Here is a 12,390-nt window from a genome sequence, read left to right as displayed (position 1 = left end):
ACTGAGCTATCTGGCCAGGGTCCTAGAAGAATTTTATATCCTTTTTATATTATATGTACTTTTAGAGGACAGAAGGATTCATCTGTGGGATTGAAAGGGTGATTTTTAGCCCTGGCCGGTTGGGTCAGTGGTAGAGCATCGGCCTGGCGTGCAGGAGTCCCAGGTTCGATTCCCGGCCAGGGCACAGAGGAGAAGCGCCCATCTGCTTCTCCACCCCTCCCCTTCTCCTTCCTCTCTCTCTCTCTCTTCCCCTCCTGCAGCCATTGGAGCAAAGTTGGCCCAGGCGCTGAGGATGGCTCTATGGCCTCTGCCTCAGGCACTAGAATGGCTCTGGTTGCAACAGAGCAATGCCCCAGATGGGCAAAGCATCGCCCCCTGGTGGGCGTGCTGGGTGGATCCCGGTCGGGTGCATGCAGGAGTCTGACTGCCTCCCCCATTTCCAACTTCAGAAAAATACAAAAAAAAGAAAGGGTGATTTTTTTTTTTTTAGATTAATACTAAGCCTGACCAGGCGGTGGCGCAATGGATAGAGCGTCAGACTGGGATGCGGAGAACCCAGGTTCGAGACCTCGAGGTCGCCAGCTTGAGCTCGGGCTCATCTGGTTTGAGCAAAAGCTCACCGGCTTGGACCCAAAGTTGCTGGCTCGAGCAAGGGGTTACTCGTTCTGCTGAAGGCCCACGGTCAAGGCACATATGAGAGAGCAATCAATGAACAACTAAGGTGTCACAACGAAAAACTGATGATTGATGCTTGTCATCTCTCTCCGTTCCTGTCTCTCTGTCCCTATCTATCCCTCTTTCTGACTCTCCCTCTCTGTCTCTGTAAAAAAAATAATAATAATAGATTAATACTAAGAAGAATTTTTGGAAAATAAGAACTGTTAAAAGGCAGCTTAGTGAATTAATGAGATTTGAATTAGTGGTACTTTGTCTCTACATGTTTTTCTTATAGAAAGGGTTTCCATGTTATGTGAGAGATTATATAGTCTGATTCCTCAGGTCTCTTCCAGTTGTAAAATAGGATTCTGTTCGTCCTCATGTTAAAATGAAGATCCTTAGGAGACATGATCATGAGAACACCTTGTCTGAATGTCCTGTGAACTGTTATTCATGAAAGGTTTTTGGGGAACTCAATACTGATCCTATAAATCTATGGAAGATTGGGGGAAATATAGTACACGGAGGCAAAGACATGCAGGTTTTCTGTGTGTTTAAGATTAAGAGGTAAAGTATAACAGAAAAAGTTTCTTTATTGAGAATTTTCTAGAAATATGTCTCAGTCATCCCCATTTCCTATTGACCAGTTCTTTTGTTTTTAATTTTAGCTGAAGGAGAATTTAAAGAACACAGAGCGGAAACATCAGGAGACTCTTACAAGATTGGAAAGCAGGTTTTTTGAAGAAAAGGTATGACATATTAAGAATAATTAAGAACTCTTTTATTTACTAGAACAACATAAATGTATTTACATTCATTCTGAGACATATCAACTTTCCATTGTTACCTGATTAGAAGACTGTTATCAAATCACAGTAGAATAAAAAACAGGGAAGATAAAACCTATTTTGGATATCTCAATGTCTAGTCTTTTCCCCTTCTAGTTAGAGATTCTTGAAATCCTCAAATGAGATTGTCATCTTACCAATGCTTTAGGACACATCCCCCTCAGTTGGGTGTTTCCCTCTGGAACTAAAGTTGCATGTACCTTACTATATAGGGAGGTGGGATTGTGTACCAGGTCACTCTGGTACACATGAAGTGCATTTTAATTATTGTTATTGTTTAGATCGCATCCTAGAATATAATCTCTATGAGAATAGGAACCCTGTCTGTTTTGTTCACCATAGACTCTCTAGTATTTGAAAATCCTGGTACACTATTATTGCTCCATAGGAATTTGTTGAATGAATAAAGACTCTCATCACTCTCATAAATAATAACTCTCCTCGCTGTATTTAAGAACTTTCATCTAGCTCTGCTTTGCCATACTGATGTGGAGTGTTTTTCTTATTTATCTGTCATGTTGATTTTTAATGGGGAAATTCAGAGGTACCCTAAGGTTCCTGTGTTCACATTATCTTCTTTGCTGGCTCCTCCATCAATAGTTGGAGCACTTCACATTGGGTCATATGGAGAGGAGTATTTTATTTTATTTTTTTTTATTTTAAAAAATTTTTATTTATTTACTTTTTTTAGATTTTATTTATTCATTTTTATTAGAGAGAGAGAGGGAGAGATAGAGAGAGAACAGGGGAGGAGCAGGAAGCATCAACTCCCATATATGCCTTGACCAGTCAAGCCCAGGGTTTTGAACTGGTGGCCTCAGTATTCCAGGTCAACGCTTTATCCACTGTGCCACCACAGGTCAGGCCTTATTTTTTATTTTTTTACAGGGACAGAGAGAGAGTCAGAGAGAGGGATAGATAGGGACAGACAGACAGGAATGGAGAGAGATGAGAAGCATCAATCATCAGTTTCTTTTTGCGACACCATAGTTGTTCATTGATTGCTTTCTCATATGTGCCTTGACCGGAGGCCTTCAGCAGATCGAGTGACCCCTTGCTCAAGCCAGTGACCTTGGGTCCAAGCTGGTGAGCTTTTTGCTCAAGCCAGGTGAGCTCGTGCTCAAGCTGGCGACCTCAGGGTCTCGAACCTGGGTCTTCCGCATCCCAGTCTGACGCTCTATCCACTGCGCCACCGCCTGGTCAGACCAGAGAGGAGTATTTTATTTGACATTATAAAATAGATAACTTTTGAAAAAGTTTTTCATTTATTTGAGAGAGAGACAGAGAGAGAAGCATCAACTTATTGTTTCACTTAGTTGTTGCATTTAGTTGTGCACTCATTGGTTGTTTCTTATATGTGTCCTGACTGGGGATCAAACCCACAACCTTGGTGCACTGGGGTGACTCTATCCACTGAGTCACCTGGCCAGGGCCAATATTTAACTTTTTTGTGTGTATTTTTCTGAAATGAGAAGTGGGGAGGCAAAGAGACAGACTCCTGCATGCACCCAACTGGGACCCACCTGGCATGCCCACTAGGGGGCGCTGCTAGGCCCATCTGGGCCATTGCTCCATTGCAACCAGATCCATTCCAGCGCCTGAGGTGGAGGCCATGGAGCTGTCCTCAGCACCTGGGCCAACATTGCTTCAATGGAGCCTTGGCTGTGAGAGGGGAAGAGAGAGAGAGAAAGGAGAAGGGGAAGGGTGGAGAAGCAGATGGGCGCTCTCCTGTGTGCCTTGGTCAGGAATAGAACCTGGGACTTCCACATGCCGGGCCAACGCTCTACCACTGAGCCAACCAGCCAGGGCCAATATTTAACTTTCTAACATGTAAAAGTTGTTGTTAGAAAAATAGCTTTGGTTTGACCTATGGTGGTGCAGTGGATAAAGGCATCGACCTAGAACACTGAGGTCGCTGATTCAAAACCCTGTACTTGTCTGGTCAAGGCACATATGGGAGTTGAAGCTTCCTGCTCCTCCCCCATTTCTCTCTCTCTCTCTCTCTCTGTCTCTCTCTCTCTCACTCTCCTCTCTAAAATGCATAAATAAAAAAAAATAAAAAAAAATAGCTTTGTGTTGAAACAATTTGTTTTCTTTTCTTTCTTTCTTTCTTTTTTTTTTTTGTATTTTTCCGGAGCCAGAAACGGGGAGGCAGTCAGACAGACTCCCGCATGTGCCCAACCGGGATCCACCCACATGCCCACCAGGGGGCGATGCTCTGCCCATCTGGGGCGTCGCTATTTGTTAGAAAAATAGCTTTGTATTGAAACAATCTGTTTTCTTTTCTTTTTTTAAAAAATATTTTATTTATTGATTTTGCAGAGAGAGGAGAGACAAGGACAGGGAGTGAGAAGTATCAACTCATAGTTGCTTTTCTTTAGTTGCTCAATGATTGATTGCTCTTTGTCTATACCTTGACCAGGCAAGCCCAGGGTTTTGAACGGGTGACCTTATCATTGCAGGTCAGTGCTCTGTCCACTGTGGCACACAGGCCAGGCAAAACAGCCAATTTTCTTTTTTAGCACCGACTAGAAAAGGAAGCTGAAAAGAAGATAATAATGCTGGCAGAGAGAGCCCACCATGAAGCTGTTGTGTAAGAGACTGCTGCCTCCCTCCCTCCCTGCCTCCCACCCACCTTGCTTTCCTCCCTCCCTCCCTCCCTTCCTTTTTCCTTTCCTTCCTTCCTTATAGCCTCTCTGACCTCTATGCAGGTCTATTTTGTTCTTATGCTGTCCCACTTCTCTCCTGGTTTGCTTTACAGTTTCTGTCTTATTTTCCCTCACTGTTTCTAGAAAGAGAACTTTGTGTTTCTACCTCCTTTCCCTCCACCCTTTCTGTAGCAGCATGGGGTGAGGGTAAAATGTGGCTTTGAGGTTAGACTGACTGGTTCTCAACATATATCAACATGCCTATCAAATGTAGGAAGATTCCTTAACTTTTTTTTTTTAAAGATTTTATTTATTAATTTTAGAGAGAGGAGAGAGAGAGAGAAAAAGGCAGGGGGGAGGAACAGGAAGCATTAACTCAGAGTTGCTTCTCATAAGTGCCTTGACCAGGCAAGCCCAAGGTTTTTTTTGTTTTTAAATGGAGAAGCAGATGGGCACTTCTCCTGTGTGCTCTGGCCGGGAATCGAACCCGGGACTTCTGCACGCCAGGCCGACGCTCCACCACTGAGCCAACTGGCCAGGGCCAAGCCCAAGGTTTTGAACTGGCAACTTAAGTGGTCCAGGTTGATGCTTTATCCAGTGCGCCACCACAGTATTTATTTAAAATGAAGTTAATAATAGCAACCGGGGAGGGTTTTCATTATCATTAATGTTGGAGATAAAGCAATCATTATGCTAGTTTGGTAATATCTGGAACTTGAGACTCTGTTTTGAGATCTTGTGTCTCCCTATTTCAGGCAACTGAACAATGCTGGAAGAGCTGTTTTTAAAGAGAATGTTTATCTCCAGAAAGCTCTTGACTACCACCTGAAGGAAGCTGATACTCTACAAAAAAATTCTGAGAAGTTGCGAGAGTCTCAGACTTTCCTTTTACATAATAAGGTTCCTTCTCGTTTAGACTGTCCCCCCCGCTTTTCTTTAAAGAATTGGGTTGGTAAATACTAAGCATTGACTATAATAAAGATACGTAAGGACAAAGGGACCGTTTTTCTTCTGTCTGTATGATATACCTTTCTTAACTTAAAAAATTAATTACTGAATGACTAAGAAGCATTAGACCTGCCATTATAAAGAATATATCAGAAACATAGATATAACTCCTATCATTTGCTACTTGAGAATACTCATTTTTCTTTGCTTAGAATTGGTCCCTGAATCACTTATGAACAGACTCAGCTGTAGCAGCCCTGATAATAGTGGCATCCTCATATAAAGGTTTATTCTCTCACCTAAAGGAAGTCTGGAGGTAGCGTTCCAGAGCTGGAAGGGTAATGCCACAATGTCAACAGAGACTCAGCATCCTTAACTGTGATCTGCAACATGTGGCTTACATCCTCAAAGTTACCTCATGCCCCATGACAGCTGCTGGAGCTCTACCACCATTCAAACAGCAGGAAGGAAGGAGGACAAGAAGGAAAAACATATGCCCCTCTTTCTCGTGGTCTTCCTGGAAGTCCTACACACTTTTCTACTTACATCACATTGACCAGAACCTTCATGGCTTTGCTCAACCACAAGAGAGACAGGGACTTTTCAACTGAGCTTATTGCTTTCCTGAAAAAAAAAAAATCGGGTTTTATTACTCAGGAAGAAAGAGACGATGGACATTTGGGATAGGCAATTAGCCGACTGCCAGAGTCTCCAGTATATAGGTGTTAAATTAATGTTTTTACTGTATAGTCTTATTGATTTTGGAATTGCCCTTTTGATAATATAAGATATTAAAACCTTTCAAAATTTTAGGGGAAGGAAATTTTCTTTGTTTATTTAAAGTTCTTTCTTTCTTTCTTTATTTATTTATTTTTTACAGAGACAGAGAGTGAGTCAGAGAGAGGGATAGACAGGGACAGACAGACAGGAATGGAGAGAGATGAGAAGCATCAATCATTAGTTTTTCGTTTCGCGTTGCAACACCTTAGTTGTTCATTGATTGCTTTCTCATATGTGCCTTGACCGCAAGCCTTCAGCAGACCGAGTAACCCCCTGCTCAAGCCAGCGACCTTGGGTCCAAGCTGGTGAGCTTTGCTCAAACCAGATGAGCCCGCGCTCAAGCTGGCAACCTCGGGGTCTCGAACCTGGGTCCTCTGCCTCCCAGTTCGACGCTCTATCCAGTGCGCCACCACCTGGTCAGGCTAAAGTTTTTTTTTGTTTGTTTTTTTTAATTTATTGATTTTACAGAGAAGGGAGAGAGAGAAAGTGGTGAAAAGTATCAACTCATAGTTGCGTCACTTTAGTTGTTCATTGATTGCTTGTCATATGTTCCTTCACCAGGCAAGCCCAGGGTTTCGAACTGGCAACCTCAACATTTCAGGTCATTGCTTTTTTCCACTGCACCACCACAGTCCAGGCAGAAAATTTCTTAATTAGCAAAATCAGTGGTCTCTACAAGTCTAGACAAGGACCCTAAGATGTTTTTTACTCTCTATACAGAGAATACCAATATATCACCATTTCAACCTGGCATCAAACTCAAATCTCAGGAAGTAGTGCAAATTAGTGAGGAACTTTTAAGTTCTCAAATTGACTAAAGAAAAAACAATCACCTCTCTCATCTTTCTGTTTTTAGGAGATCAATGAGCTGTTAGTTAAGGAAAAGATTATGCAACTTACCCAGCAGAGATCACAAATCCAAACTCTTCAGAAGAAGGTGGTAAGCTTGGAGACTGCCTTGAGTTGCATGGCCAAAGAGTTTGAGGCTGAAGTTCTAAGACTGCAGCAGCAGGCAATAGTGGATAACCAAGCCAATCAGCTTGAAGTTTACCGGCTGCAGCACATTGTTCAGATGAAGGACAAGGAAATGAATAGAGTGAAGAAACTGGCCAAGAACATACTGGATGAGAGAACAGAAGTGGAAAGGTTCTTTGTAGATGCTCTACACCAAGTGAAGCAACAGATTGCATATAACAGGAAGCATTATAAGCATGTAGCACAAGCTGCTTTCAATTTTAAAATGCGAGAGGCATATGCGGGAAGAACAGAATATCCCAAAATTCGAACCTTTGATGGCAGAGAGCACAGCACCAATAGTGTGAATCAGGATCTTATGGAGGCCAATAAATGGTACTAGCAATTCTTTAATATTTCATCATTTATTTTGCTATTTTTGTGCCCTTTTGAGAAATAAGGACCCTGAAAAATTCAGTTTGACACTATCTATTGAGTAGATTACTTAGTAATTTACAGGAATGTACTGTATTCATCTTTGTTATTCCAATGCTTAGCATAATTTGTGAAGCCTATTAAATAGTCTTAGCCAATGTACTCTTTTCTTCATAATAGAGACTTGTTAAAGAGATTAGATTATTTGTTTCATAGAATATCATTGTAGTATCTTTTAACATGCTCCTTTATTTTGTTTCCTATAAACTAGTTATAAAGGTTTGATTAGATTCAGGTTAAACATATTTGATAAACATACTTTCATAAAATTTTTGTAATGTTCCCTTTACTATTCTGAGATGAAATTAATAGGTAATAATATCTAACCAAACATATAATTTAAAAAATCATTCTTGACCAGGCCATGGTGCAATGGATAGAGCGTTGCCTTGGGATGCTGAGGACCCAGGTTCGAAACCCCAAGATTGCTGGCTTGAGCACAGGGTTGCCAGCTTGAATGTGGGATCATAGACATGACCCTATGGTCACTGGCTTGAACCCAAGGTTGTTGGCTTCAGTAAGGGGTCACTGACTCAGCTGGAGCCCCCCCAGACATGGCACATATGAGAAAGCAATCAATAAACAACTAAGGTGCTGCAACAGAGAATTAATGTTTCTCATTTCTGTCCCTTTCTGTCTGTCTGTCTCTCTCACTAAAAACAAACAAAACAAACAAACAAAAAAACCAATTTAACAATTAGTTGTAACAAGTCTTATGTAGAACTGTTCCATGGATTAGAATTCAGAGGTCGGGAACCTATGGCTTGCGAGCCAGATGTGGCTCTTTTGATGGCTGCATCTGGCTCGCAGACAAATCTTTAATAAAAAAAATAATAGTGTTAAAAATATAAAACATTCTCATGTATTACAATCCATTCATTTCCTACCGCTCATGTTCATGGTTGCAGGTGGCTGGAACCAATCACAGCTGTCTTCTGGGACAACACCAAATTTTTATTGGATAATGCATAACGTACATGGACCGTTGTATGGCTCTCATGGAATTACATTTTAAAATATGTGGCGCGTGCCTGACCAGGTGATGGCACAGTGGATAGAGCGTCAGACTGGGATGCAGAGGACCTAGGTTTGAGACCCCAAGGTTGCCAGCATAAGCGTGGGCTCATCTGGCTTGAGCAAAGCTCACCAGATTGGACCCAAGATTGCTGGCTTGAGCAAGGGGTTACTCAGTCTGCTAAAGGTCCACAGTCAAGGCACATATGAGAAAGCAATCAATGAACAACTAAGGTGTCGCAACGAAAAACTAATGATTGATGCTTCTCATCTCTCTCCATTCCTGTCTGTCTGTCCCTGTCTATCCCTCTCTCTCTGTCTCTGTAAAAAATAAAATATTAAAAAAAAATTTTTTTTAAAATGTGGTATGCATAGCTTTCTCAGCCAAAAAAGGTTCCCGACCCCTGGATTAGATGAAACCCAGTAGTGCCCCCCTCATCACTATATTAAACAAAAATCCCCTGCCTGACCTGTGGTGGCGCAGTGGATAAAGTGTCAACCTGGAACATTGAGGTCGCTAGTTCTAAACCCTGGGCTTGCCAGGTCACGGCACATATGGGAGTTGATACTTCCTACTCCTACCCCCTTCTCTCTCACTCTCTCTCTCCTTTCTAAAATAAATAACTAAAGTCTTAAAAAATTAAAAAATTAGCCCTGGCCGGTTGGCTCAGCGGTAGAGCGTCGGCCTAGCGTGCGGAGGACCCGGGTTCGATTCCCGGCCAGGGCACACAGGAGAAGCGCCCATTTGCTTCTCCACCCCTCCGCCGCGCTTTCCTCTCTGTCTCTCTCGTCCCCTCCCGCAGCCAAGGCTCCATTGGAGCAAAGATGGCCCGGGCGCTGGGGATGGCTCCTTGGCCTCTGCCTCAGGCGCTAGAGTGGCTCTGGTCGCAACATGGCGACGCCCAGGATGAGCAGAGCATCGCCCCCTGGTGGGCAGAGCATTGCCCCTGGTGGGCGTGCCGGGTGGATCCCGGTCGGGAGCATGCGGGAGTCTGTCTGACTGTCTCTCCCTGTTTCCAGCTTCAGAAAAATGAAAAAAAAAAAAAAAAAGTCTTAAAAAATTATATTTAAAAAAATCTTCAGGCCCTGGCCGGTTGGTTCAGTGGTAGAGCATCAGCCTGGCGTGCAGGAGTCCTGGGTTCGATTCCCAGTCAGGGCACACAGGAGAAGCACCCATCTGCTTCTCCACTCCTCCCACTCTCCTTCCTCTCTGTCTTTCTCTTCCCCTCCCACAGCCAAGGCTCCATTGGAGCAAAGTTGGCCCGGGTGCTGAGGATGGTTCTATGGCCTCTGCCTCAGGTGCTAGAATGGCCCTGGTTGCAACAGAGCCACGCCCCAGATGGGCAGAGCATCGCCCCCTGGTGGGCATGCCAGTTGGGCGCATGCGGGAATCTGTCTGACTGCCTCCCCATTTCCAACTTCAGAAAAATACAAAAAAAAAAAAAATCTTCATAAATTTCCAAAACATATTGTAGAGATCTACTGCCACTATGATAAAGGTAGCAGAAAGCCAGAGACAGTTGTAGACTATATACAATGATTTATCATTTTCTTTTTCTTTCTTTCTTTTTTTTTTTTTTACAGAAACAGAGAGACAGAGAGAGGGATAGATAGGGACAGACAGACAGGAAGGGACAGAGATGAGAAGCATCAATAATCAGTTTTTTGTTGCGACACCTTAGTTGTTCATTGATTGCTTTCTCATATGTGCCTTGACCACGGGCCTTCAGCAGACCGAGTAACCCCTTGCTCAAGCCAGCAACCTTGGGCTCAAGCTGGTGAGCTTTGCTCAAACCAGATGAACCTGTGCTCAAGCTGGCGACCTTGAGGTCTCAACCTGGGTCCTCCTCATCCCAGTCCGACGCTCTATACACTGCACCACTGCCTGGTCAGGCAAGAGTATTCTTTTTTCTTTTTTTGCTTTTTTTTTTACAGAGACAGAGAGAGAGTCAGAGAAAGGGGTAGATAGGCACAGACAGACAGGAATGGAGAGAGATGAGAAGCATCAATCATTAATTTTTTCATTGCGACATCTTAGTTGTTCATTGATTGCTTTCTCATATGTGCCTTGATCACAGGCCTTCAGCAGACTGAGTAACCCCTTGCTCGAGTCAGCGACCTTGGGTCCAAGCTGGTGAGCTTTGCTCAAAGCAGATCAAGCTGGCGACCTTGGGGTCTTGAACCTGGGTCTTCCGCATCCCAGTTTGACGCTGTATCCACTGCGCCACCGCCTGGTCAGGCAGGCCAGAGCTTTTAAAAATTATATTTTATTTTTATTTATTTATTTATTTTTTAATTCATTTTAGAGAGGAGGGGGAGAGACAGAGAGAGAGAGGTAGAGAGAGAGACAGAGAGAGAGAAGGGGGGAGGAGCTGGAAGCATCAACTCCCATATGTGCCTTAACCAGGCAAGCCCAGAGTTTCGAACCGGCAACCTCAGCATTTCCAGGTCGACGCTTTATCCACTGCGCCACCACAAGTAGGCTAAAAATTATATTTTATATCCCAATGAAATTAGATTCTTCAGCCCTGGCCGGTTGGCTCAGCGGTAGAGCGTCAGCCTAGCGTGCGGAGGACCTGGGTTCGATTCCTGGCCAGGGCACACAGGAGAAGCGCCATTTGCTTCTCCACCCCTCCGCCACGCTTTCCCTCTCTGTCTCTCTCTTCCCCTCCCGCAGCCAAGGCTCCATTGGAGCAAAGATGGCCCGGGCGCTGGGGATGGCTCTATGGCCTCTGCCCCAGGCGCTAGAGTGGCTCTGGTCGCAACATGGCGACGCCCAGGATGGGCAGAGCATCGCCCCCTGGTGGGCAGAGCATCGCCCCTGGTGGGCGTGCCGGGTGGATCCCGGTCGGGTGCATGCGGGAGTCTGTCTGACTGTCTCTCCCTGTTTCCAGCTTCAGAAAAATGAAAAAAAAAAAAAAAAGAAAAAAAAAGAAAAAAAAGAAATTAGATTCTTCAAAGGCCTTAGCTCAAGAAACTTAAAAGGACTCTTAATTACTTACTATATACTTAACGTCTTATTAAGAGTGCTTCCAAATGTATTTTCTTCTTTAAATTTTTTTTAAAATTTATTTATTTTTTAAGTGAGAGGAGTGGAGATAGAGAGACATACTCCTGCATACACGCTGACCGGGATCCATCCTGCAACCCCTATCTGGGGCTGATGCTCAAATTAACCAAGGTATCCTCAGCACCTGGGGCCGCGCGCAAACCAATAGAGCCACAGGCTATGAAAAGGAAAGAGAAAGAGAAGGGGGAGGGGAAGGGGAAGAGGAGCAGGATGGTTGCTTCTCCTGTGTGCCCTGACTAGGGATCAAACCCAGGAAGTCCACACACTGGGCCGATGCTCTCTTTGTCCACTGAGCTAACTGGCTAGGGCTTAAATGATTTTTTAATGGATTAATTTATATTATGTTAAATTATATAGCTGCTGGGAATGTTGAACATAGTTAATGACTTCTGAGAGATAAGACTCTTCTTCAAAAATGTTCATACTGTGTATAATTTTTTTAACCTCCTTTCCATATTCAGAAATCTGTAATAACACAATTTCCAAGAGAATCACTGTAATTACCTTTTATTTATTTAATGTCAAGCAAGTTGAGTCCCTATCAAACATAAGGCTTTTACATTCTCTTGTCTACTGTGTATCAATTGGTTTGTAAGTTTTCAGAGGGCAGTACATAAACTGATTCTCCCCATTATTATTGCAGAAACTGGACTCTTCCTGTTCTGCCTTCTGTGTGACTTTTCTGCTACTAAGCAACTTGTCACCTTAATCTCAGTTTCCTATTGCTTTTACCAGCAGGACAGGAATGGTGTTTAAAATATTATATCATCTGCTTAAGAGGCAGATTGGAGAAGGATAGGTGAAGAATATGGTGACAATAAAACAAAACCTAAACTTTTAAAAGAAAACTAACACAAGTGCCCTATATGTGAAAACTTTCTTACCTTATATAACATATTCTACCTGCATGTCAGCCAGCTTTTGTTTTGTTTTGTTTGTTTGTTTGTTTGTTTTTTACAGAGACAGAGAGAGAGAG

At 43.3% G+C, this 12,390-nt stretch overlaps 1 protein-coding gene across 3 annotated transcripts in view; it reads left to right on the top strand.

Moving 5' to 3' along the window:
• The window catches only part of BBOF1 (basal body orientation factor 1), a 55,611-nt gene that overhangs the window by 27,983 nt on the left and 15,238 nt on the right, over nt 1–12,390 (top strand). For all 3 annotated transcript variants that reach the window (XM_066277731.1, XM_066277732.1, XM_066277730.1), the window contains 4 exons: nt 1,326–1,406; nt 4,028–4,098; nt 4,909–5,053; nt 6,738–7,231. In XM_066277731.1, coding sequence (XP_066133828.1) covers nt 1,326–1,406; nt 4,028–4,098; nt 4,909–5,053; nt 6,738–7,231 — 791 coding nt within the window. The remainder of the gene's footprint in view (nt 1–1,325; nt 1,407–4,027; nt 4,099–4,908; nt 5,054–6,737; nt 7,232–12,390) is intronic.

Source organism: Saccopteryx bilineata, chromosome 4, assembly GCF_036850765.1.
Source record: "Saccopteryx bilineata isolate mSacBil1 chromosome 4, mSacBil1_pri_phased_curated, whole genome shotgun sequence".
In the NCBI taxonomy this organism is placed as follows: domain Eukaryota; kingdom Metazoa; phylum Chordata; class Mammalia; order Chiroptera; family Emballonuridae; genus Saccopteryx; species Saccopteryx bilineata.
Note: the sequence above shows the minus strand (reverse complement) of the source record. Positions and strands in the feature narration are given on the sequence as shown.